The sequence below is a fragment of the Podarcis cretensis genome (genome assembly GCF_951804945.1).
Source record: "Podarcis cretensis genome assembly, chromosome: 9".
NCBI classification, from domain to species: domain Eukaryota; kingdom Metazoa; phylum Chordata; class Lepidosauria; order Squamata; family Lacertidae; genus Podarcis; species Podarcis cretensis.
The window spans coordinates 36,899,051-36,926,546 of record NC_137178.1 but is presented as its reverse complement, the minus strand read 5'-3'; the positions used below and the strand labels follow the sequence as shown (position 1 = coordinate 36,926,546).

The following is a 27,496-nucleotide window of genomic DNA, read 5'->3' as shown; positions in this document are numbered from 1 at the left end:
CTGGTTCGGGGCGAGCGGCGCATGCGCGCGCGGCAGTTGAGGTGATGCGCTCTGGCAGGCGGCCGGGCTTTTTGCTGGGGAGAGATTCTGACGGGACCGTGCTTCGCGGACGGTAACGGCTGCGTGGCCTTTCCAGGGGGTCGTAGATGGGGCGCGGGCGACCTGCTTACGGTTCCGCGCGTTGCCGAGGGCCCCGCGAGCGGCGGGAGGGCGGGTGCGGGTTTCTTCAGAAAGCCCTTCGCAGAAGCGGCTTCCTCCATCCTTCTCTCCCCCCCCCCATCCCTCCGCCTTCGGGCTCAGCCGTTATTCTGCCGTTGGCGTTTGAAGGCTGCGAGGCTTCGGCGCGAGGCGGCTGTGCTCTCTTTCGCGGGGAGAGAGGTGGGAGGAGGAGGAGGCATCTTTCCGCTCGGCCTCGTCTCGCATCCCCGTCAGCCCCATGGCCGCAGGGCGGTGCGGAGTCGCCCCTTCTCCCGGCGGCAGCGCTGCCTCCGTTGGGGACGGGCCCTCTGGGGGGAGACGCAGAGATCAACACCAATTAAGCCTTTGGTAGCCGAGGAGAAGGACGCCCGGGTGGCGGCGGAGGCAGCTGCTTGCTGCTGCAATAGCAGCATCAGCGGAGGCTTCGCAGCCAGGACGACCCGAGGTCTCCATAATTACCTGCCTGAAGCGGGTGAAATTGTTGCTAATTGTAGCTTCAGCGCCTCATTTCTACTTGTTTGTTTGGTATCATCAAGCAGCCAAGAAGTCTTAAACAAATGGTGGATCCTAAACAAATGGTGGCAGCAGGTCCCACAGATGGCAGACCTGCTCTGGGGCACTGGAGAGATGCACTGTGACGATTAAGCCTGTGGTGGGTCAGTGTTGGTTTGGAGCCAGAATGTTGCATTGTTCTTTGTGTTGGACTGGGACCAGGGTTTAAATGACTCCTCAAGAAGCTCACTCTATGACCTTGGCCCAGTCACACGCTGCTAGCCTAACCTATATATCTCAGAAATATTGTGATGTGTTTTCCTGAGCTCCTTTCTGGAAGGGTAGGAATATATTATACACACACACCATATATTTACTGATGGTGAACTCTCTTCTTTGGACAGTCTATTCTTGTGTAGCCAGAGTGTGCCTCCCAACTGTCAATATTTTGCAGGAAGAATTCAAGCACATGCCATATTTTTAGGTTGGTGCAATTGAAGCGGATTAAAATGCTGTCACGATACTGCAGCAAATGCACTAAAAAAGAAGTTTTTACAGTTAGGAACGTAAAGTGTGAGATGAATGAATTATTTATTTGGAAGATGTGTCAACAGCACCCTGCAAGCAAATTGAGATGAATGCTCATTGACTTATGACAAACCTTGTAAACAAATAAGAATGAATGCTCAATAAAGACCAAATATAGAGAAAACATGTATAAGCTTTGTACAATCAAATTGTGGTGAATAGTGACTAAACAGGTCATCTGGAGGAGCCCAAAGAGCATCACTTGTACAATGAATTATTGGCAGACTTGGGGAAGCCCCAAGATTTGCAGAAGTACAAAAAGCCTTAAGGAAAATACCGTATTTTTCGCTCTATAAGACGCACCAGACCACAAGATGCAGCTAGTTTTTGGAGGAGGAAAACAAGAAAAAAAATATTCTGAATCTCAGAAGCCAGAACAGCAAGAGGGATCGCTGCGCAGTGAAAGCAGCAATCCCTCTTGCTGTTCTGGCTTCTGGGATAGCTGCACAGCCTGCATTTGCTCCATAAGACGCACACACATTTCCCCTTACTTTTTAGGAGGGAAAAGGTGAGTCTTATAGAGCAAAAAATACGGTACTTAAGAGAAATCCAAAAATGAGCCCAATGAGGACTGACCATGCTCAGTGAGCATGAAATGTTTGCTGACCATAGAAGAGGGGAAACAGAATATAGTATATGGGAAGAAGGCATGGTTGGCTAGCTGGAATTGTGAACAGGAATGTTCCACGCTGCTATTTTGTTGCAGGATACCCATTTTATTTATGAAGATCTGGCATACTGATCAGGTATCACTATAGTAGTTATCCTAGGTTTTTATAAAATTACAGCATAGAGCCACACAAAAATAGCAGTTATGAAAAATGTCAGGGGATTCTGAAAACTTGACCTTGGAGTATGAATTTGGGTTTTAATATTGATTAGGACTTTCCCAAGGCATTCTGATACTTGAATTAGACAAAAGTCCAAATGGTATTCTCAGGCATGCTAGTCATATAAACTACCTCCCGGATCAGAAGCACCATTCTTCTGAATATCAGTCCTGGGTAGGACAGTGGGAGAGGGCCATTGCATGCCTATCCTTGTGGGCTTCCTTTGGTATCAGGTTGGCCACTGTGGGAGACCTAATTGTGTGCAAGATGGGCCTTTTGTCTGATCCAGTGGGGTTCTAGTGAAAAGTGGGTCCAATCCTTTGGGAAATGCTCCTGGCAAGCCCCACTGAAAATGAACAGGGAGGCTTCTCTCTTGTCGGTGCCATGTTGGTTTCACTTAAGTTTTGGGTAAGATTTCCCCCCAGTTGATTGCATCCCATTTCTTTCATTTGGCACTTCTGTTATCCTTAATGGAAAGCAAAATCTGACAATTGAAGTACCTAGTCTCAACTGCCCTCATGCTGGGTTGATCCAGTTCCATTTGCTTGTTACTCTGTTATTGGATTCTTACCCAAGCAATTAAGGGTTATAATATTCAACACTAGTCCTGCTTGGAGTATAGAATAATGGAATCCTAGAATCCTAGAGTTGGAAGGGACCCGAAGAGTCATCTAGTCAAACCCCTACAGTGCAGTAATTCTGCCCACAGCCAACCCTCGGTGGGTTTGACCCACCAACTTTCTGATTAACAGCCAGCTGCGCTGACACATTGCGCCGCAGGAGGGCTGTAGATTCACTGAAGCTAATGGACATGACTAACTTAAGTACACTAATTTCAGTGATTCTGCTTACTTGAATATCCCCCTAAGTTGTGTTCACCCTGAATTCAGCCCATGCTGGCACCTCCGATGATAATAATAATAATAATAATAATAATAATAATAATAATAGCAGGCCAATGTGGGTGACACATTGAGGAAGGGATGCCTTCTTCAGTGTGAACTGTTGCACACAAAGATATCTTAGGTGGCATTTCTTTAGATGTCCCCATTCTCACAGGTGAGGCCAGTGAATGGTATGGGGGAGTTCTTTTTTGTGGTGGTGCTTGACTCTTGAATGCCTTGTCCTGGAATGTTTTTTCATCACTGTGCAAATACATACCCTGCTCCCTGCAGGCCTTTGAAAAACGTGACTAAGCTTTTAGCTTTTATTCTGCTGCTTTTGATTTTTCTTCTACTCCCTTGCTGATTTTTATTGTTGGTTTAATTATGTTTTATTTATCTTACTTGATTATTGTTTGCCACCCTGGGAGCAATAATATTGAAGGGTGGAGTATAAAACTTTTTCATAGGTAAAATCTTTCATAAAATCTTCCATGGTTCACAGTTATGACAACTTAAGAGTTCTTCTCCTGAGCTGCTAGACTATTTTTAATGGTCTTTGCATATTTTTAGCTTTCAATTGCTAACCAGTTCATCAATCATACATAGATACTTCCCAAGGCTGCTATAAGCCTTGCTTTGCTTAATCTTCCCAGTTATGTCTTTACCAGACCAAAATGTTGAAGTTTTTTTCTAAAATGCCAGGAAGTACAATCATAGAATCATAGAGTTGGAAGAGACCACAAGGGCCATCGAGTCCAACCCCCTGCCAAGCAAGCTAGCAAGCAAAACTATTTCTGCCAATGTCTGAATTAAAAGCTACAAAAAGTTATTTGCTGCATCTAGCTCTTTCTTTGGCTTCCGTGTTTTTGTGCAAGTGATGCATGTTAGTGATTACACTGTTCTGGCATGTATGGGCTGGGCTTGATATGCATTTGTGGCCTATGCATGTAACGTGGATCTTTGAAGGATACGATTGGTATGCTATGCCCAAAGCTAGAGAGCAATTTTTTCCATGCAAAGAAAAAGGCAGCACCAGAGAGATTAAAAACCAAAAAAAAAGGAGACGAAGGTTCTCAAATAGAAAGCTAACTGTAGCATATTAGTATGCCATATGTTGTATCATTTTGATGGATTGTTGTTCCAATAAGTAACTGAAATAAGCGTGTAAAATGGTATTTTTTCTGAAGAAGAAATGTAAACCAATATACTGTGAATGCTACAGCAAACATTGGGCTGATCCAGTCTAAGAAGGTTATGTTTGTAGCATAATTCTAATCATGTCTACTCTACTGAATGAGCATCAAGATCCTGCTTCTTGCATATAAACCCCTAAACAACTCTAGACTAGTGAGCTGAAAAAAATCCTCCCTTCTACTGCCTAGAGAGGAAATTAAATCCAGTTAGTTTTGCCATGAGATTATAATTATTGGCCAGTGGTAGCATGGAAATGGCCTTTTTCACTGTTGGTCCCAGTTTTTGAACACCTTCCTTGCAGAATACAAGGATCCCCATCAGTATTGGCATTCTTTGAAGACACACCTGTTTAGAGAAGCATTCTCTTGAAAGGGAGTTCATGATGGCTGGGAGTTTGTTAAGAGGGAGATAGTAAAAGCACAACTTCAGGCAATACCAATGAGACGGAAACATGGAAGGTGCCTAAAGAAGCCAGGGTGGCTATCTAAAGAACTTTTAACTGAGTTAAGATTAAAAAAGGATGTGTACAAAAAATGGAAAAGGGGGGAAACCACCAAAGAGGAATTCAAACAAATAGCCAGCACGTGTAGACACAAAGTCAGAAAAGCTAAAGCACAGAATGAACTCAGGCTTGCTAGAGAGGTTAAAAGCAACAAAAAAGGCTTTTATGGGTATGTCCGTAGCAAAAGGAAGAACAAAGAAACAGTGGGGTCACTCAGAGGAGAAGATGGTGAAATGCAAACAGGGGACACAGAAAGGGCTGAACTCCTCAATGCCTTCTTTGCCTCAGTCTTCTCCGATAAAGAAAACAATGCCCGACCTGAAGAATTTGGAGCAAATGATTCAGCAGAGGAAACACAGCCCAGAATAAATAAGGAGATAGTACAAGAATACTTGGCTAGTCTAGATGTATTCAAGTCTCCAGGGCCAGATGAACTGCATCCAAGAGTATTAAAAGAACTGGCAGATGTGATCTCAGAACCACTGGCAGTCATCTTTGAGAATTCCTGGAGAACAGGCGAAGTCCCGGCAGACTGGAGGAGGGCAAATGTTGTTCCTATTTTCAAAAAGGGGAAAAGAGAGGACCCAAATAATTACCACCCAGTCAGTCTGAGATCTATACCAGGGAAGATTCTGGAGCAGATCATTAAGCAAACAGTCTGTGAGCACCTAGAAAGGAATACTGTGATCACCAATAGTCAGCATGGATTTCTGAAAAATAACTCATGTCAGACTAACCTGATCTCGTTTTTTGACAGAATTACAAGCCTGGTAGATGAAGGGAACGCAGTAGATGTAGCCTACCTTGATTTCAGCAAGGCATTTGACAAGGTGCCCCATGATATTCTTGTAAAGAAGCTGGTAAAATGCGGACTTGACTATGCTACCACTCAGTGGATTTGTAACTGGCTGTCTGACCAAACCCAAAGGGTGCTCATCAATGGTTCCTCTTCATCCTGGAGAAGAGTGACTAGTGGGGTGCCACAGAGTTCTGTCTTGGGCCCGGTCTTATTCAACATCTTTATCAACGACTTGGATGATGGACTCAAGGGCATCCTGATCAAATTTGCAGATGACACCAAACTGGGAGGGGTGGCTAACACCCCAGAGGACAGGATCACACTTCAAAACGACCTTGACAGATTAGAGAACTGGGCCAAAACAAACAAGATGAATTTTAACAGGGAGAAATGTAAAGTATTGCACTTGGGCAAAAAAAATGAGAGGCACAAATACAAGATGGGTGGCACCTGGCTTGAGAGCAGTACATGTGAAAAGGATCTAGGAGTCTTGGTTGACCACAAACTTGACATGAGCCAACAGTGTGACGCGGCAGCTAAAAAATCCAATGCAATTCTGGGCTGCATCAATAGGAGTATAGCATCTAGATCAAGGGGAGTAATAGTGCCACTGTATTCTGCTCTGGTCAGACCTCACCTGGAGTACTGTGTCCAGTTCTGGGCACCACAGTTCAAGAAGGACACGGACAAACTGGAACGTGTCCAGAGGAGGGCAACCAAAATGGTCAAAGGCCTGGAAACGATGCCTTATGAGGAACGGCTAAGGGAGCTGGGCATGTTTAGCCTGGAGAAGAGGAGGTTAAGGGGTGATATGATAGCCATGTTCAAATATATAAAAGGATGTCACATAAAGGAGGGAGAAAGGTTGTTTTCTGCTGCTCCAGAGAAGCGGACACGGAGCAATGGCTCCAAACTACAAGAAAGAAGATTCCACCTAAACATTAGGAAGAACTTCCTGACAGTAAGAGCTGTTCGACAGTGGAATTTGCTGCCAAGGAGTGTGGTGGAGTCATTAGGAAGAACTTCCTGACAGTAAGAGCTGTTCGACAGTGGAATTTGCTGCCAAGGAGTGTGGTGGAGTCTCCTTCTTTGGAGGTCTTTAAGCAGAGGCTTGACAACCATATGTCAGGAGTGCTCTAATGGTGTTCCCTGCTTGGCAGGAGGTTGGACTCGATGGCCCTTGTGGTCTCTTCCAACTCTATGATTCTATGATTCTATGAACTTGAACTTCTTGGTGTCATCATTGTATTTTAATTGCTCTAATTGTTATGCTTTTTAGCTACAGGCAGATTCCTGTTTGCACAGTGGCTGTGTTTCGGGATATCACACACATTGGTGGGGCATACATAAGCCCACCCTGTTCCACCCTTTTCCAGGGCTGAAAATGGCATGTGTGTCGGTTACACGCTTGGCAAACACACACAAACAGAGTTGCCTGTAGTTTGTTTACTTGTATCTTTTAATTATAGTTGTTTTTGATGTTTGGATAGATGTTTATTGTGTATTTTAATTATGTGTATATATTTTATAATTGATTTTATACTTTTAACATGCTTAAAAGCCATTTTGGCATGTAAGCAGTATATTTGTATACATCAAATAATAAGAAGTAAGTTCTGTTGAATTCAATGGCTCTTACTCCTACTACAAGTATTAGAACAGCAGCCTTAGTTCTGCTGGAATTGGTGTGATTCAAATTATCATTACTAAAGTGCAACTGCCTTAGTCTGTTTTTAACACCAGCTTGTGGCTTTGAATTATTTTTCTTCCATATTTGCAGTTCTATTCCAGGTGTTATGAGCAAGCTGCCTTCCATTTTACCATTTATATTAATTTCATTTAGTAGATAGTTGACTAGTAGAAATGACAGAATGAATGTCTTTGCAATTTTGTACTCTGGCTTCTCAGATCGTATAAATCTTTCGCCATTTGCATTTCTCTTTTACAGGTAGCCAGGATGCAATTCCAGTGGGATTGGCTGTGTTTCAGTGTCTTGCTGTTAAGTTCAGTAAGTGCAGAATCTGAAGATTCAGAAGTTGAAGGTTTTGACAAGAATTCAGAAGATACTAATGTTGACAAAGGCAGCTCATCTCTAGAGGTAAGATTCCATCTTAAAGAAGAACTTATCATTTTTTGCTTCTTTTGTTGAGAAGCAAAAAAGCTCTTGGTGAGTTTTGGAGATCTGAAATGGAAAACCTGCTCATTCACACTGATATGAATAGCACCAAGTGGGCTTGCTGACAAAAGTGATGAAGCTCATAAAGTCATTCCAACTTTTGAGGAGAAGCCACATCCAATCTGTCATTTTTTTGTACTTGAGCATGAGTTCTGGAGAAAACGAATACAGTATAACTGCTCATGCATTGCGTAATCCATAGTGTGGTGTGGTGCCCTTCACATAGGGGTAGGGGGGGAGCTTTCTCTAGAGATTTCCTGTTTGTTTATACTCTCTCTGGCTCATAATTTCCAATAGTCATAGTTCATAATATTTATAGTATTCAGAAACTTGGTTATTGTTGGGGTTTGGGGTGTATGTGCTGTGGAAACTTAGTTAAGTGATTAAGCTCACCACAGAAAACACGTTTAGCAGAGCTGTCTTTACTAGGCCAACACCAGCATTCACCACTATACATACACAAACTATTTACAGATGTTACAAGTAGTCTTTTCTCTCTGAGCCCAGAGAGGGTTCTTTGCTTCAAAGTGCTTGCTGTGTTACAGTCCACAACCAAGTCCATGCAAAGTTCTGCAACCAATAGAGTTCTATGAGTTCTGAAGTCTGGCAGTTTTACAGATAATAAGGTCACAAGGTGCATTGTGGGGGATGAGTAATCTCTGCTGACTCATGAGAATTAACCCATTAACTGCATACCTTAACCATTCTGAGTGAAGAATCCAGAAGCTCATCAATGCATTTGAAGAAAGTTTAATGTAAAATGTACTTATATCTATTGTATAATGCTGCCTTGTTTTTAACCACTGATGTGGTCTCCAAAGACAAATAGGAACTGTACTTAAGTGAATGAGCAGACTGCCAGAAGAGAGACAAAACTCTTGGCCCTTTCTCTTGCGCTTCATTGCATTGCATTGCTGGGCTGTACATGGAGGAAGGCACTTTCTTCCTACCAAGCATAGAAGCCAAGTGAGTTTCTGGCAGGGGCATGGAGCATTTTATCCCTCTTCCAATAGCCCAATGTGGGTTCCTTGCAGGATGTGGATCCTACTCATCTAGCATAAAAACCATGCAGACTGGTGGGGAATCCACTCCTTTGATGCCAGTCTTCTGTGTTTTCTAGCCTGAAATTTTCTGCCATTCTCCTTTTTTATTATTCATAAGCCTATTTCAGGCCTCATCATGGGACTGAAACTGCCTTGGTCACGCTGGTTGATGATCTCCGGCGAGCGAGGGACAAAGGTGAGAGTTGTTTTCTAGTTCTGATGGATCTCTCAGCGGCCTTTGATACAATCGACCATAACATCCTTCTGGACCGTCTAGAGGGGCTGGGAGCTGGGGGCACTGTTATACAGTGGTTTCGCTTCTTCCTCCTGGGCCGTGTTCAGAAAGTGGTGGTGGGGGATGAGTGTTCAGACCCCTGGGCCCTCACTTGTGGGGTGCCTCAGGGTTCCGTCCTCTCCCCCATGCTTTTTAACATCTATATGAAGCCGCTGGGAGAGATCATCAGGGGGTTTGGACTGGGTGTACATCAATATGCAGATGATACCCAGCTCTACCTCTCTTTCAAATCAGAACCAGTGAAGGCGTTAAAGGTCCTGTGTGAGTGCCTGGAGGCGGTTGGAGGATGGATGGCGGCTAATGGATTGAAGTTGAATCCTGACAAGACAGAAGTACTGTTTTGGAGGGACAGGGGGCGGGCTGGTGTGGAGGACTCCCTGGTCCTGAATAGGGTAACTGTGCCCCTGAAGGACCAGGTGTGCAGCCTGGGAGTCATTTTGTACTCACAGCTGTCCATGGAGGTGCAGGTCAATTCTGTATCCAGGGCAGCTGTCTACCAACTCCACCTGGTGCGCAGGCTGAGACCCTACCTGCCCGCGGACTGTCTCGCCAGAGTGGTGCATGCTCTAGTTATCTCCTGCTTGGACTACTGCAATGCGCTCTACGTGGGGCTACCTTTGAAAGTGACTTGGAAACTACAACTAATCCAGAATGCGGCAGCTAGACTGGTGACTGGGGGCAGCCACCGAGACCACATAACACCAGTCTTGAAAGACCTACATTGGCTCCCAGTACGTTTCCGAGCACAATTCAAAGTGCTGGTGTTGACCTTTAAAGCCCTAAATGGCCTCGGCCCAGTATACCTGAAGGAGCGTCTCCACCCCCATCGTTCTGCCCAGACGCTGAGGTCCAGTGCCGAGGGCCTTCTGGCGGTTCCCTCACTGTGAGAAGCAAAGCTACAGGGAACCAGGCAGAGGGCCTTCTCGGTAGTGGCGCCCGCCCTGTGGAACGCCCTCCCATCAGATGTCAAAGCGATAAATAACTACCTGACATTCAGAAGACATCTTAAGGCAGCCCTGTTGAGGGAAGTTTTTAATCTGTGATATTTTAGTGTATTTTTGGTTTCTATGGAAGCCGCCCAGAGTGACTGGGGTAACCCAGCCAGATGGGCGGGGTACAAATAATAAATTATTATTATTATTATTATTATTATTATTATTATTATTATTAATATTATTATTATTATTATTTTGGGACGTGGGTGGTGCTGTGGTCTAAACCACTGAGCCTAGGGCTTGCCGATTGGAAGGTCGGCAGGTGAGCTCCCATTGCTCGGTACCAGCTCCTGCCAACCTAGTAGTTCGAAAGCACGTCAAAGTGCAAGTAGATAAATAGGTACCGCTCCTGTGGGAAGGTAAACAGCGTTTCCATGCGCTGCTCTGGTTTCATCAGAAGCAGCTTAGCTGTGCTGGCCACATGACCCGGAAAAACTGTCTGCGGACAAACATTTGCTCCCTTGGCCAGTAAAGCGAGATGAGCCCCGAAACAACAGAGTCGGTCATGACTGGACTTATCTGTCAGGGGTCCTTTACCTTTACTTTTAACCCCATTTTACGAGCTAAATATAGGTGAGTAAAACAGTTTATTAGGTAGTAACTTTTGGATGCAAATTTGCAGAACAATTTTTCAGATGGACGTATTATTAGCACATACCTGCTTTTGAAAGACTTAATTCCACAAGCTATTGTACATCAGAAGTTTTGCTTCTGCAGATCAGAATTTAGCAACTCTTGGACACTCAAAACCTTCTTGTTTGTTTTGTGCATCTTATGGGTTTGGCTGATTATGAAAACTCATTCTATAACACATGGGTTAGCTATTTTAAATTAATGCAATAAATATAAAAATATTTAATTGATTTAAAACTCAGTGCATTTTACTTGAATGTGACTATTCAGATTTTGAATGTATTTTTATAAATATTTGGTAGGTTGAATACAAGACGCCAGAGCCTACTGGAGAAGTTTATTTTACTGAAACTTTTGATGATGCAGTGCTATCTGGGTAAGCATTTCAAAGGAAGCATTAAGTCCATGCAGTATGATTAATTAAAGACAAAAGCTGGAAAGCTTAGCTTGTTGTAATTGGTCGCATGTAGGAATACCTATTCAGATTTCATTATTTGGGCTGGTGCTTTAATCTGTTGGGAGGTGATGCTAAATACTACTTATAGAAATATGATAAACTCATTAGTATAGTATGCCATATTTGATGTAAACTGTTAAGTGTTATTACTTCCTGAAAAGAGAAATAAATGTTCAATTTTAGTAAATACTTTTATTTAAAGATAAAACTTTTCAAAGAGTAAATTAGGATTGCAGTATTAGTAGATAAATTTATTAAATTGGTAAATCCATTTGCAATCTAATAAAAAAGTATCCCAAATTGGATTTTTAAAATTAACTATTTTAATCCAAACATTTACAAATAAGTGGAAAGAGGGAGCCTTCTTAGATGCATTCTGTCTTTGCACAAAATGAGACTGTTCTTCCCCCAGCAGTCTTAAATCTAAAAGAAGTGACATAAAATATGGGAGTTAAGAAGAAAACTAGAAATTCAGTTCTTGAGGTTGCATAGTTACTATAATGACCAGCTTGAATGGAAATAGTTCAGGGAGAAGAGAAGCCAAAAGGCAGCTGGTCTCTCAGTTGTGCCAGTTGAATGGGCCTTGCTTTCTCATCTCTCTGCTCCAGCCAGATGGAATGGCTGCTAGTAGAGATCAGTTGAGGGAGAGGAGTAGACAAAGGTAGCTGGAAGGTTCGTCCCTCTCTGACATGCTAGTTTTCTTACTTGCAAGCAATCTTTTACATGAAAGAGCATTCAGAAATGGAATCCTTCCCCACCTGCAGTCTGAAGTGATATGAAGCTTTTATTGCCTTGGGATCCTATCGCCTCATTCTGCTGAATTTGTAAACCAGGCCTAAAATTTCTTTTATCAAGTGTCAGCTCTACTCAAAATCCCAGTGACACCCTTACTCAAAATTGGCATACTATTTAACTGAAACATTAAACTAATTACCAATTAAGCAAACCCTTTGCACTACAGAGGGACGCAGGTGGCGCTGTGGGTTAAAGCCTCAGCGCCTAGGGCTTGCCGATCGAAAGGTCGGCGGTTCGAATCCCTGCGGCGGGGTGCGCTCCCGCTGCTCGGTCCCAGTGCCTGCCAACCTAGCAGTTCGCAAGCACCTCCGGGTGCAAGTAGATAAATAGGGACCGCTTACCAAAGGAAGGTAAACGGCGTTTCCGTGCGCAGCTCTGGCTCTGGCTCTGGCTCTGGCCAGAGCAGCGATGTCACGCTGGCCACGTGACCCGGAAGTGTCTCCGGACAGCGCTGGCCCCTGGCCTCTTAAGTGAGATGGGCGCACAACCCCAGAGTCTGTCAAGACTGGCCCGTACGGGCAGGGGTACCTTTACCTTTACCTTTACCTTGCACTACAGAAACTTGGTATGATCTGATCATACTTCTGTCTTAACAGGTGGGTTCTGTCTCAAACCAAAAAGGAGGATACAGATGAAGATATTGCTAAATATGATGGTAAGACTAAAGCTTTCTGTTTTGATACGTGAGTGACTGGTATAAATTCTCTTCGATTTTCTCATTTCTGCTTTCAGAGTTTTCTATTTTTAGTAAATATATTATCTTTTCCATTTAATATTTCAAACTATCAGACTGAAAAAACACACAGATTCTTTTCTGTATATCTCATTTCATGTAGCTATTAGCATCTATATATTTTTAGATGACACTTACTTTTGACCAGAAGCATAAACAATTTTTTTCCATTGCTGTAAGCTAGAGATGGGAAACCTAGGGCCCTTCAGATGTTGTCAGACTCCAGTCAGTATAGCCAGTGGTGGAGGATCGTGGGTGTTGTAGTCCAACAGTATTTAGAGGGCCACAAGTTCCTCACCCTGATCTAAGCATTAGAACACAGAACACATAGTGCCATTTTAGGTGTACATTAATTTCTTACCTCAATATTAACATAGGGCTTAGATTGAAAACAAAAAAGGTAGATAGTTTTTCTATTGGTAGCTTAATAAATGTTTTGCAAGACTACACAAGAATGATGCTACAGAAAAAATATGCATGCCATCCTTTGAAAAGTATTCGGTCAGCAGCATGAAGACTGTCAAAACTGTGTGTCTAGATGCCAGCAAGTGGAAGAAAGGATTAGGAATTCGTAAAATAACTGTAATCCTCATTTCTTCTTCCTCTTCTTCTTTTAATGACTTTGAGCAATCAAAAAATATGGAGCATTCATCATGGTGAATCAATTGCCATGGTTTGAATTACTATCATAGTTCCAAACTATATTTATTTCCTTTTATTAAGATCTTTTAATGATAGCTATAATGTAGGGATGGGATAGTAATGGTGGTTGACTGTGTAATGGGAAGAAATACAGGAATCACCTTATATTGAGTCAGATCATTGGTCCAGCTAGCTCAGTATTATCTATGTTAAGAGTTTAAGACAAGAGTCTTTTTGAGCCCTGCTTGGAGGTGCCAGGGAATGAACCTAGAATCTCATATGCAAAGCATGTGATCTTTCACTGAACTCTTCCCTCAGATATTCCGGTGCAGTTTGTACACAGTTAATCCCAAGCCAATGTTTTTCTAATAATCCACACTACAGAGCACTAAGTATATCTAGTAAGAATGAGTTGGACTAAATTCATAGGAATACCTTATACACCATAATTGTGGTTTTGTTTGTACTTCTCTTGCTGTATTTCTTTTAGGAAGATGGGAAATAGAACCTTTAAAGGAAAACACAGTGCCTGGTGACAGAGGACTGGTGCTGAAATCAGTAGCAAAGCATCATGCGATATCTGCTATGCTAACACAGCCATTTATTTTTGATAGTAAACCACTGATTATTCAGTAAGTATATCCATACTTGGATGGTTTGCAAAGTGATTTAAAAAATAAATAAAAAATAAATCAGGATTCTGATTTGTAGGAATAGGGAATCTGTGCCCCTCCAGAGGTTGCCTTTCCAACTCCTATCAAACCCAGCCAGCACGGTCAGTGGTTGGGGACGATAAGAGTTGTAATCCAACAACATCTGGAAGTCCATGGGTTCCCAGTTCCTAGTATTTAAGCATAATAGCAATTGCTTCTCAAACTTTCAAAACTAAAATTACTCAGCCATAGGAACAACTGGGGAGGAGTAACTAAGAATTTTGCACACAGTGGCTGAAGTATCTGAAAGCTAGTATCTAAGTGAACTTTTAATTAGTACTTGTCTCCAGAAGACTATTCTTGTGTTTCTGTTGTGCAGGTATGAAGTGAATTTTCAAGATGGCATTGATTGTGGTGGTGCATATGTTAAACTTCTTTCCAAAACTGATGACTTGAATCTGGTATGTAGTAATTGGGAGAGAGAGGTATGATCAGACATGTTTCAGTGTTGGGAAGGAGAGTGCCTAAATTTTTGGGTTCTTATACCAGCTGTTGCTTGGATATGTCCCAATATTTATAAGGAAACAGGTAATATCTGTACCTAGTTCCAGATTATCTGTCTGAGAAAAAAGTATTGTTCATGTAAAAAAAAAAAGGGGGACAGCAAGTGACTGTTCAGCAGTAGAGCAAACTCCCACAAGAAGTGTTGGACTCTCCTTCCTTGGAGATTTTAAGCAGCAGTTGGATGACCATCTATCATGTATGATCTAGTTGAGATTCCTGCATTGCAGGGAGTTGGACATAGATGACCCTCGGGGTCCCTTCCAACTATACAATTCTATGTCTATGATTTCCTAAGGTATAAGATACCCAGCTCATAAACAATAGGTTAGGTATATTTTAATCTTTGTAAGTGACGTGCCTAATACAGTGGTACCTCGTGTTACGTACCGTCCCCCTTGCGAATGCTTCGGGTTACGCGCTCCGCTAACCCAGAAGTAGTGCTCCTTCTTGTGAACTTTGCCCCAGGATGCGAGCAGAAGTTGTGCTCTGGCGCCGCGCCCGCAGCAGGAGGTGCCATTAGCAAAAGTGAGCCTCATGTTATGAGTGGTTTCCAGTTATGAATGGACCTTTGGAACCAATTAAGTTCATATTCAGAGATACCACTGTATTCAGTAGTTCACATGTATATGCACACTCAGTGAATTAACCTGGTCTGGTATTGATGGGTCCTCTTCATAAATTTCTTTTGTTGGAACATTGACTATGTATCAGTATTTTTATACTGCTCAACAACCCTATTCCTAGAACAAATTACAATGTGGACTATGGGCTCATCCACACGTCCTTTTGTGCTGCTTTTTCTGGGCGCAGGTCCAGGATTTCTAGGTCCATGTCCATGGGGATTATTTTGTCACATGGACTTCACCAGGAAAACTCACTGTTTACTGCTGAATTGAAACAAATGGCAGTTGGGATTTCTCTGGGTTGCTGTTTGTTCTGATTCAGCAGTAAACAGCAGGTTTTCCCATGAAAGCAGTGGGACCAAAACAAAAAACCACCCAGAGATGGACCTAGAAATCTCAGACCTGTGCCTAGAAGGCAGAGCACAAAAGGAAGTGTGGATGAGGCCTGAAATTGAAATACAGTGGTTTCTCGTGTTACAAATGCTTCAGGTTACAAACTCCGCTAACCCGGAAGTAGTATTTCGGGTTGAGAACTTTGCCTCAGGATGAGAACGGAAATCATGCCACACAGTGGCAGCGGGATACCCCATTAGCAAAAGTGTGCCTCAGGTTAAGAACAGTTTTGGGTTAAGAACGGACCTCCGGAACGAATTAAGTTCGTAACCTGAGGTACTATTGTATATTTAAAAGAACGCTTAGCAAACTTAAAATGCCACTGTCACAAAAGCAGCAAGATCATCTAAACTTGTTTCTTAAAAGCCTGGAAAATTAAATAGGTTCTTGCCTGTCACCAAAAAAGGCAATAAGGTACATGTTGGGCTACTTTACTGCATTTAAACTGCCTTTCCCCCAAGAAGCTCAAGACAGCTTACTTCGTTCTACTGCCCTCATTTTTTTTGCCTTGCAACAACAGTATGAGCTAGGATAGACTGAGAGACAACAATGTCAATCTGCCAAAAAATCTTTTCCTGGGGAAAAGTGGCAAGACAAGCAGAAGTGTAGATGAGCCCTAAGTGTGGTTTTGAACTTGGATCTCTCCAGTCATACACTAACCACCACTACTTATCTTGGTCTAGAACAGCATTAGTAGAGAGAGAAAATAATAATTTGTTTAGTGACTGAAAATGCAGCAACGTATTCTTTTTCAAAAAACCACTCATATATTAACATTTCCTTCTTGTTTTTGTAACGCAAGAAAGTCTTTAATAAAAACTTTTTTAAATGAAAAAAAAAACACAGCTTATGTTTGTCTTGATTATTTATAATCGTGCAAGCCTAGGGAAGATTTGGGTTATTCAAATCTTTCCTTGGTGAACAAGAAAAAAATTGCACTTGCGGTTCCAGAATGGTTAGAGTTCATGCTGGATTAAAGTTGCTGCTTGGATGGCTGGTTCTAAAGCTTTAGGAGCAGACCCAGTTATTCCCTTATGTATGTCAGAGCAGTTCTGCAAGCAAAATTCCTTGCTTGCAATAGGGCTGCTGATGAAGGGATGAGGATGGCGGCAGGAAACTCCTGTGTAGCGAATGGAATGGGAAAAGGTCTGCCTGATTGTGCCCCATGTATTGAAGCAACATCTCCATGACTAATAATAAATATTGTGGTGGTGTTTCAATAAGATGACATTATTTTAATGTGCTACCTAAGGTCACAGTGTTAATTATATTTGGAAGTTCCAGTGGATGTTGAGGCATATTATCAGTCAAATCAGAGGAGGCTTTTTACTAGTTTAATAAGTAAGTAAAACAAATCTCCCCTGCCCCCTCTGGAATGTTTTCCTCTTGTCCTCACTGCATGACCATTGTCATTAATGGCAGCCTGTCTCTGGGCACCATTCAGGTCTAGAAAACGGACTGAGGTCTGGAGATGAAATTTTGAGAATTAAAGCAAAATAACCTCTGGTATGAAAAGTTACTTCCACGTACATAACAGATATAGTTCAGCGGCTAATGCACTGTACACAAACTGAGCCTCAATACCATTATTTTAAATTGGAAGCAGCTTTGGGAAAAGTGTACCTTAGAGTAAAGTAGTAGAGGTGGAAGAGTGCTTAAATCTTCTCCTGCTCAAAATTATGGAACTTGACATCTTCCCTTCTCCACCCTGTTTTCAAAATCATGTGTCTCTCTACTTTAAAATGGCTTTGGAGCTCATTTACACATATAGGTGTGTAACATTTTAGCCATTTAAACATCTATTTATTTCCCTCTGCTACCAGAGACGGTAACTTAGAGGGAGAATAAAATACCAAACTTCACATGAAAACTGCAAAAGGACCTTAGAGATACAAGGCCAGTCTTTATGCTGGATAGTCTAAAAGTTTAGTGCTTTTGATCTAATCCTGAATATTGGTTGGTTGGTTGTTGTGCATACTTTTCCGTATTGTTCTGTGAGGGAACTAAGGCATGGTTTATAACTGAGAGCAATATCTCTTCCATGTCATATGTAGTAATTTATGGCAAAGTAGGAAATAACCAAACTGCATGCCAAGTGCCAAAGTAATGGAGTGCTAAACTTTTTTGCTATATAAACTAAGAACAGTGTTCATTTTCATCCTACAGGAATACTTCCATGATAGAACATCTTACACAATTATGTTTGGGCCAGATAAATGTGGTGAAGATTACAAACTACATTTTATCTTCAGACATAAACATCCTAAAACTGGAGACTACGAAGAAAAACATGCTAAACGCCCTGATGTGGACTTGAAAAAAATCTTCACTGACAGGAAGACTCATCTATATACTCTTGGTATTCTTAAATTTTTAAGTTGTTTAGAAAAATAAGAACTGAAAACATTTTACAAAGCCAGTTATGTATATCCATATTTTAAAGATGCTTTTAAGCTGTCATTTATGGGAAGTCCATATGGTGTAAGTAGGGGGTGTCACATGGCATACTGGGGCAGATTTGGATAATAAATGGAACTATTCTTATAGCAGTTCAAATCAGGGAACTTCTATAACTTCTTTGCATCATTCCTAACTGCTGAAATTGCAAGATATTTCTAAAACCATTATACTAACAGTAGTTTGATTTAGTCATGAAAGCAGTGAGGTTTATTCTGCTATTAAAGCAGAATTGATAACTTACTCTAACCATGTAAAAATTATTTTTAAATATGGATAGGACATTAATCAGTTGAACTGTCATATCTTATCAATTACGTGCCTATTACAGACTTGTAAATGAGATCCACATACAACCAAGAATGCTCTTGTTTAAGTGGCAGCCTTCATATTTTTTATTTTAATTCTAAACTTACATCAAGGTATCAACCTTGGGAAGGAAGTCCTGCATGTTCTAGGGTCCAACACATTCATTTTCATTTAGAATGAATCAACTTCTTACCCACTCCTACTGAAGGCTTTTGCCCTCTCCCACAATTAAGCCATACGGCCATGTCCTGTAACTAGTTTGTACTTCCATAGGGTTTGGAAAAGAAGCATGAAGCAAATGCATATGAACAGTAATCCGAGTGGCAGTTAAGGTTGCTAATTAGCCAGAATTTTACCCTCGACAAGTTGCCAGAATTACTGTTTGTTAAATAGGCGAAACCAGTTCAGCTACTCGCGAGTACTTTCAAGCTGTCAACGGCATAATTGTGGTATGGTGACTTTTTGTAACATTAGTTCCTGTGCATGTGTTATAAAAGCTGTGTCCTCTCCAAGAAACGGTGCTGCTCCATGCAGAACTGCCCTGTAGTTGCATGGTGCATTTTTTTTTTTGAGACTCCATATGTGCCATCCCCCTATTCCCGACATAAAGAGCAAAAGGGGCATCTAGGCATGGCGTACTGAATCCTGCCTACTGCTTACCTTCACACAGCCATCCCATTTTCTCTAGTTCTTCTTTCCAGTCAGTCTCACTTCTACTTTTGGGGAAAACTTTTAGCTATATCCTATATTAAAACATCAGAAGAACTCTCTATATTGTTTACTTCAAATACGATGACGGTTTAGTTTAGAGTGACTGAAATTCCTTTTAAAATGAAGTTCATTTTGTGAGAGGTTCCAGCAGTACACAGATGAGAAACATGTAGCTCTCCAGATGTTACCTTCATTATATGTGTATTTTATTATATTTTAGTGCTAAAACCTGATGACACTTTTGAAGTGCTAATTGACCAGGCAGTGGTTGGCAAGGGAAGTCTCCTGGAGGATATGGTTCCACCTGTGAATCCCCCAAAAGAAATAGAAGATCCCAATGATAGGAAACCTGAGGACTGGGATGAGAGAGCTAAAATTCCTGATCCTGAGGCTGTCAAGCCAGATGACTGGTAAAGAAAACCTACACTGTTCTCTTGCCCTTTCCCTCCTATTACCAAGTACATGGTATGCAAATTTTCTTGGGTTTGATTTTGACTTTATGTAATTGATACTTGAGTTGCTAAGTTGGTAGCTGAAATACTAATTCTGATGGGGAGTCATTCATAAAGTAGAAGGGAAACCCCCAAAATATTTCTGTATTTCTGTATTGTAAATTTGAATTAGTTTTGTCACGTTTCACCTAACTACCTTTTTATTTTGAAGTTCTCAAAAGCATAGACAGGTTTTGTCTCTGAAATAATGTACCCTTTAGTTAGTTAGAATGTTATTGGGCTCCAACTACCAACCCTGGATGAGATCTTCACGTCTCGCAGCTTGAAGAAGTCACACAATATCCTGAGAGATCCCACCCATCCTGCTCACAACCTCTTTGAACTGTTGCCTTCGGGCAGAAGATATAGGACAATGAAAACACGAACTACACGCCTTCTGAATAGTTTCTATCCAAGAGCTCTGATTGCACTAAACAATGATCTCAGGGCCAGTTGTAAGAAATAGCAAGCAGTGAGTAGTAAGGAATGAGATAGGTTTTAGGTTATGCTATGCTTCTAATAGGTTGTGTTATATTCTGGATTATGTATGTTTTAATAGATTATGTCTGAATAGGATGAGAGTGTTGGAGATACGTGCAAATGTGTATGTGAATCCGGTCTTGGGTGTTTGATTTTCGTTGTTGTGTATACTGTGTATATACGGACAATGACAATAAATTTATCTAAATCTAAATCTAAATCTAAATGCTTGGGAAGAACTTTACTAGGCTTTATCTATCATACTGTATTTTGTCCATCTCCTGGTAAAGTTGGTCTGTACTTTAAAGGAATGAAGATGAGCCTCCCAAAATAGAAGATCATGATGCTGTTAAACCTGAAGGTTGGCTTGATGATGAACCAGAATACATTCCAGATCCTAATGCAGAAAAACCAGAAGATTGGTAAGATTTCTCTGCCTGTGGCAAAACTTTAGACAGGCTCTGATTTCTGTAGCAAATTAGACTGATAGGTCTAGATATTCTTATTCACGACTTGATTAGCTGTTTTGTTCTCCTGTGCTTTGGTTTATGAAGTAGTTTTATATCTTTGCACTGTTTTTATATTTTCAAAATTAAATAATATGTAAGCTGACTTGAAGATTAAACGAAAGTGGGATAGAATTTTTTAAACACTGAATGTGTTAAAATGTTAATATTAATACATCAAACAGTTGTCCCTAACCTAACCAGTATGTGCTATTTCACTAGATTGTGTGCTAATTAGAGGCTAATTCTAGTCTGCAACTTCAAGGCCTGGATCTCAAAAGTATGTTTGCAACATCTGGTTTGAGTGTTCAGAAGCCATAGAATTGTAGAGTTGGAAGGGACCCTGAGGGTGATCTAGTCCACCCTCTGCAATGCAGGAATCTCAACTAAAACATCTGTGACAGATGGCCATCCAACCTCTTCTTAAAAACCTTCATCTCTCATGGGAATCTGTTCCACTCTCAAACAGCTCTTACTGTCACTTATTTTCACATGGACCACAGTTTTTTCTTAGACAGATAATCTGGGACTAGGTATAGATTTTACCTGCTTCCACTGTTGAACAACTCTTACCATCAGAACTTTCATCCTGATGTTTAATTGGAATTTCCTTTCTTGTAACTTTAATCCATTGGTTTGGGTCCTACCCTCCATATGTATTTGGGGAGGTTAATAAATGTGTTGATGAGTGCCTTAAAAGCTGAAGCTTTTGGCAGTTAGGAAATGACATTTGATTTTCAGGACGTAGACTGGTGCAAGATGTAGATCCACAAGAAAGGAGCGCATTTTCTTTGGCACTGTACTTGGGAACCACATTTCAGTCTATCTGAAAATATAAGGGATTGTTTTGCTATTCTGTAGCCACATTTTTCAAATAATGTTTGTTATGTTGAAATCTAGGAGATGCTTTTTCTTCTAAGCTGCTAGAAGTAGTTTGGTGATAGGAATAAAATACACTAATTTACAGGAGGAGTTTGAACAGACGTGTTGATCATTTGTACAGGGATGAAGAGATGGATGGTGAATGGGAAGCTCCACAGATTCCTAATCCAAAGTGTGAGACTGCACCAGGCTGTGGAGCATGGGTACGCCCCATGATGAGCAATCCAAATTATAAAGGAAAATGGAAACCACCTATGATAGAGAATCCTAATTATCAGGTAATAATTATTAGGCATGACATGTGCATTAATAAAATACTTCGTTCTTTTCATCTTACTGATTTTTGCTGGATAAGTATAAATAGTGTTTAGTTTAGTTTTTTCTCTGTCCATTAATCAGACTTAACAGGGTTGTTTTTTTTTAAGAGATGCTGGAAATACTTTCCTTTCTTAAACTGTAAACTAAAGTCAGTGACTCAAATGACCAATGGCAGTGGAAGCAAGCGTGCTGTGGAAGTCCCCTATGCACTTAGAAGGCCACAATCTTTTAACTGTGTTACCTGTTTTTAACAGATGTGGTATATTTAAGAAATTTCAATTATTTTTCAGAACTGAATCAACCTGCCTTGCTGGCCTATTTAATATTAAATGTCTATTTTAATGTGGCATGTTTTTATTTTATCTCTTACAGGGAATATGGAGTCCACAAAAAATCCCTAATCCTGATTATTTTGAAGATTCTCATCCTTTTCAAATGACTCCTGTTGGTGCTGTTGGCTTAGAGCTTTGGTCTATGACATCTGAGATTTACTTTGATAACTTCATCATCTGCTCAGAAAAGGAAGTTGCTGATCGATGGGCAGCGGATGGATGGGGCTTTAAAAAATTGGTTGCAAGTGCTAATGAAGTAAGAATTTATTATATTTTGTTGTGCCCAAATACACAGTGTTGCAAAAAAAGCTTTTTGTCTTAACCTTCCTATATTAGGATTGTTGTGAACCTGAAGGTGTTTGAAATACTTGTAAATATTTTTAACAAACCAGAATGACCTCATATGCAATGAAATTATTAACGGTTATGGGTTCAGTTGTCCCAGGGTGTTTCATCTCTTTACCTCCTTCTCAATTCATTAAATTATATTTAACTTATTAAAATATTAGTGGTCCAATTCACTCCTATTGAAAGTAAAGGAAAATAAAATTCCCAAATTAACTGGTGTCCATTCTGGCGGCGTGGCGGCAGTGGGAGGCCCCATTAGCTAAAGTGGTGCTTCAGGTTAAGGACAGTTTCAGGTTAAGAACGGACCTCCAGAACGAATTAAGTTCTTAACCCAAGGTACCACTGTATCAATAAAACATCCCCCCCCCCCCGAGTTAAACTAAAGTAATTTTGCAGTCAGTCATTATTTCTATTTCCAGCCAGAACTTTAAAGGAGTCTTTTCAACCATAATAGTGGATTTTGGCAGGGTCAAATATAGAAAAGAAAGCCCTAAAACTCTAATTTTCAAAAGTTGAGTCATAATGTCATCCTTAACACTTAATGGTTGTGAATATTTTGTGGTTTAATTTACTGTTTGTATGAAAAATGTAAAACCCCCAATAACTTAATAAAAGTCCATGATAGAACTGTGAAGATGCCCATGCTAGAAACCTGCTCGCATGCTCCATTATCTGCCTTATGTGGTGCTCCCTGTTAGCTCCCTTGACTGTGTTTGCGGGTATGTTTTACAGCAGTCACATGACATTCAGTTTGGCTACTTCCAGCTAAGGCTCTTAGTGCAGTGTAGTTACTCAGGGCTGTTTGCAGATCTTCAGGGCCCTGAACAGCTTCTTTTCTCTATGTCCCCATACCTGTTAGTTTCCTTCCTTGGTTGCTGTTTCATTCATGCTGTTTCGGAAAAATACCTTATGGCAAGACTTGGCAAGCTCTGTAATGTGTGTTTTCTTTTCTTCCATCCAGCCTGGTATGTTTAGTCAGCTGGTGACTGCTGCGGAAGAACGTCCATGGCTTTGGGTTATTTACATCTTGACATTAGCACTACCTATAGGATTGGGTGTACTATTCTGCTGGCCATCCAAGGTACAAGAGAAACTAATCTGATATCCTCATTTTTTGCATGATGCTTAATGTGCTTTCTATCCAAATATTTTTTCACTCAAAAAATCCATTGGGGTGAGAGGGAAGATGAAGTTGGCAGACTTGCCTCAATGGTGGGTGGGTGTTAAAAAAAAGGGGTCTATCAGCTTTTTTTGCATGATTGTCCTTCTATTTTAGAAAATAGATGAAGATATGGACTACAAAAAAACCGATATAGCCAAGCCACTTACAAAAGGAGGACTGGAACAAGAGGTACAAAGGAAAGATGAAGACCTAGAAAAACCAAATGAAAATGGTGGTGAAGACGGTAAGGGATTTTAGCCATACCTATTTAAAAAACTGTAGTGATCAATGCTGAAAAATGGTAACTAAATGAAAAAAACAAAAACAATGCAGTTCATAGCACTTTGTTTTTCTGCCGGAAATTGCTGCCTATACTTTACAGCACTCAAGATAAGTGTATTTTTGTTTCAGCAAGATCAAAATTGTGTAGTTGTGTCTTGTAGCTAACTGCTTTCTTAGTTAGTTCTTTCCTGCATTCCAGACTCTTGGAATTGAATATTCTGTGTTTTTTCTCCCTAATCATATGACACAATTTATTTTCACATTTGGGAGTATTTTAGCTCTTTGCTTGATTTTTTACATTTTTTTAATTTTTTGCTTACCTTACTTATAAATTGCAGAATGATAGCTTGTTCTCTTAATAGCAATTTGTCATACTAATATTTAAATTGGTCAGCTAAAGCATGTCAACAACTACATTGGGGTAGGGAATTGACAGTCAGACAGGTGTTGCTGGACTGCTGTTCCCATCATCCCTGAACATAGGCCATGCTGGCTGGGGTTGATACAGACTCTTTCTTTTGTCTTTGTTACATTTATACCCTAGCTTCCCATTTTGAGAAATGTCTAATACAACCTTTAGAATCCTCAGTAAAAAATAAATGTTGATTTTCATCTTAGTGACTAAATATTTCTCAGCATCTAAGACACTAATGGAGTTTTTCCACTGAGGGCTTTGCAATGAATGACAAGTACCTACCCCTGGTTCCAAGCAAAGGAAACCCTGCAGCTGAAGCAGAACCTCAAATACCGTATTTTTTGCTCTATAAGACTCACTTTTTCCCTCCTAAAAAGTAAGGGGAAATGTGTGTGCGTCTTATGGAGCGGATGCAGGCTGTACAGCTATCCCAGAAGCCAGAACAGCAAGAGGGATCGCTGCTTTCACTGCGCAGCGATCCCTCTTGCTGTTCTGGCTTCAGAGATTCAGAATATTTTTTTTCTTGCTTTCCTCCTCCAAAAACTAGGTGTGTCTTGTGGTCTGGTGCGTCTTATAGAGCGAAAAATAGTATTCTTTGTTTGCTTTCCTGTGACCTCTTTGCAATCCCACGTATGGAATTGTGAATGCACAGAGCATGGTGTTGGGAACATGGGAGTGGAACTCTTGGAGGACAATACAGATTATTTGGTCTGTCTTCTGTCTCCCTTTTAATGATTGGATCACTTTCTAAGTTTTATGCTGGAATTTCTAGCATCTTGTATAAAGAAATTGAGATGTTGAACTTCTACATATTTTGAAGATACTATTTTTCTTTCACTACATTAAATTATGATTAAAAACATTTTTTCTACTTGCTATAGATGGAAATGGTGGTGGATAGAAATAGTAAAACATTTCAGCAAGAACAACTTGAGAGAACTGGAGTATTTTCAACCCACAACAATACAGAGATTTATCCCTAAATGTTTACTAAAGGGTGATAGCTGACCTCAGTCATACTCAGAGTAGACCCATTGAAATCAGTGTCTATTTCAGTGGGTATGGGTGTGCTCTGAATATATGCTACTACTGTTGGATGTTGCTGGAAAGGTGTTTGTATGCTTTTCTGAATGTTACTGTTATTATTTTGTTAATTCAGAATGTTACCCAATAACATTCTGAATTTGAAAATGTATTGTAATTTAAACTCAACATTTTTCCTACGTCTTCATGAAAATGAGAGAGATACTTAGGTGCTTGTTAAGAATTCACATTGATCTATTCCAATAACTTGCCCATTATGGATACACAATTTGCAGCGCTGTGCAGCTCCCTTGTTGACATGCTTCACCAACACAGGCACTGTGGTTTCTTCTTATTGTTAAGGGTTTATCCAACCAGTATGCTCTCCTGTGCCATTGCTGTATTTTAGCCTTTAGAGAGCTAAACTGAATAACCAACTTGTGTCTTAGAATATGAAGGTGGTGAAGATGAAGAAGATTATGAGGAAGAAAATGAAGGTGGTGAAGGAAGTCAGGAGGAAGAAGTTAATAAATCAAATAAATCTGGCTCTGAAGAAGATGAGGTGAGCTTTCCAAGAATGAGATAATATACAGAGATTATTCCATGTTGCAGCTGTGTCAAAACATGGGGTATAATGGCAACTTTCCCCCACGGTACTAATACAGGGCATTCTATTTCCAATCTTGTGGAACTCCTTCCCAACTGAGATCACAAGCCCCTTCCCTGTTGAACTTCAGGCACTAGGTGAAGACTTTGAATTTATTTAAGCAGGCATTTAAATTAGACTTTTCTGATTTCATTGATAATTTTAATTGGGTTTTTTAAACTGTGTTAAGCAGTATATAAATTGTTGAAATAAATATAAAACAATAATACAGTGGAATATAGAATTGTTCTGGCTTGTGAGATCTTAATTGTCACTTCAGTGCTGAAATTCAAATATTTTCCCTTGTATTTAAGGCATCCTAAATTGTTTTGCTGAGTATTTGTATAATTGTCATAGTCTCATAATTTTGATATATTTTTTTTTAATACAAGCAGTTTGCTATTGATCTTATTTGGAGGTCACCATCTCTATATGGCATATTCTATCAGGTCAGAAATTGGGTTGAGGCAGTGGCTTCAAACATGAACTCCAGCATCCATAGCTAGCCTCACAAGGCATTTGTGTGCAAGCATTCTAGGATAGTCATGTAGGAGTTCCTCAGCAGATAAATCAATTTGGAAAGGTTTTCATGCAGATACGTAGTATTGAGTTTGGGAGGCAAGCTTCAACTTCCCCCCCAATCTGGTTGATTACAAGAAACTGATGTTTAGGAATATAGGTGTTAAGTTGTAAGAGAAACTGCATCCATAAACTTAAGTGTTCGTATTCCCATTTTATTATGTTAAGAAAGAACAAACATAAAAGCTAAAAATTGAGTACTTTGAGAAGCAAACATGGGCCTGAATCTGAGCAAAATTAAGTTCCCTTAAGCCACTGAAATCAGTCAGCTTAATTGTGCTTAACTCCAGTGGATTCAACAGTTTAGACATTGTTTGGGTAGAGAATATGAACTATATCATATTTTGGAAAGATGATTGCATCTCTCTCCCCATCCCCACCCCCTGCAGATGAAAGAAGCAGATGAAAGCACAGGATCTGGTGATGGGCCGGCAAAATCAGTGCGTAAAAGAAGAGTACGAAAGGACTAACTTGTTTCCACCTAGTATTGACAGGTCCAGGTTACAGAACATAGGCATGCAGTTTTCACTTGCCTAACAGCATGCAAGTTGTTGAGTCTTAAACCAAAAGACTGAACTCAGCTTAGACTCCTCTGTTTCCATTCTCCAGACCATCTTAATCTTGTCAGACTTTTCCTTTATTCTGAAGAAATGCTCCGACTTGTGAAGTTACCTGTTTTCTTTACTTCATAGAATAAAAAATGGTGATATGTCTGATTTATTGTAAATATTATTTGACGTTGTTTAGATAATAAATATTTGGAAATGATTTGGCTTCAAAATATTACCCTTTTTAAACCTCATGTAAATGGGATTTTCCAGCTTTAGCACAAATTACACTTTAGATAAAAGGCATGAACAGTAGATGCAACATCCACTTGGATGCCTTGAAAGAAGAGATGACTGCCAACTCTTTGCTGAGCTGAATGCAAGAACTGTTTTGGCTCTTTTTTATATCAACCTTTTTTTCCTTTACTGCAATGTCAACCTACTGTTTGTGCGTCACATGTTAGTTTGTGTTAGCAGTTGCTGCTGTTTTTGTTTTACAGAGAACTGCATTGTCATAA

The 27,496-nt window shown here is 40.5% G+C and overlaps 1 protein-coding gene across 2 annotated transcripts; it reads left to right on the top strand.

The window, feature by feature from the left end:
- On the top strand, nucleotides 1-27,146 carry CLGN (calmegin). 2 transcript variants are annotated; one of them, XM_079989496.1, is made up of 15 exons: nucleotides 1-112; nucleotides 7,436-7,585; nucleotides 10,932-11,005; nucleotides 12,478-12,536; nucleotides 13,747-13,888; nucleotides 14,289-14,370; nucleotides 17,656-17,848; nucleotides 19,187-19,376; nucleotides 20,246-20,359; nucleotides 21,447-21,603; nucleotides 22,016-22,231; nucleotides 23,285-23,404; nucleotides 23,600-23,729; nucleotides 25,655-25,767; nucleotides 26,820-27,146. In XM_079989496.1, the coding sequence occupies exons 2-15, from the start codon at nucleotides 7,445-7,447 to the stop codon at nucleotides 26,898-26,900; spliced, it is 1,812 nt and encodes a 603-aa protein (XP_079845622.1). In that variant the 5' UTR covers nucleotides 1-112; nucleotides 7,436-7,444; the 3' UTR covers nucleotides 26,901-27,146. The 2 variants fall into 2 exon arrangements, with proteins under 2 accessions (XP_079845622.1, XP_079845621.1); XM_079989495.1 differs by lacking the exon at nucleotides 1-112 and adding an exon at nucleotides 1,986-2,024.
- The last annotated feature ends 350 nt before the right edge of the window (nucleotides 27,147-27,496 follow it).

Bases quoted from the DNA above. Each gene is read 5' to 3' on its own strand.
- CLGN (XM_079989495.1), top strand. From the start codon at position 2,001: ATGAAGATCTGGCATACTGATCAG. The intron at 17,849-19,186 runs GTATTCTTAAAT...ATTATATTTTAG, and splicing joins GACTCATCTATATACTCTTG to TGCTAAAACCTGATGACACT. The intron at 25,768-26,819 runs GTGAGCTTTCCA...CACCCCCTGCAG, and splicing joins CTGGCTCTGAAGAAGATGAG to ATGAAAGAAGCAGATGAAAG.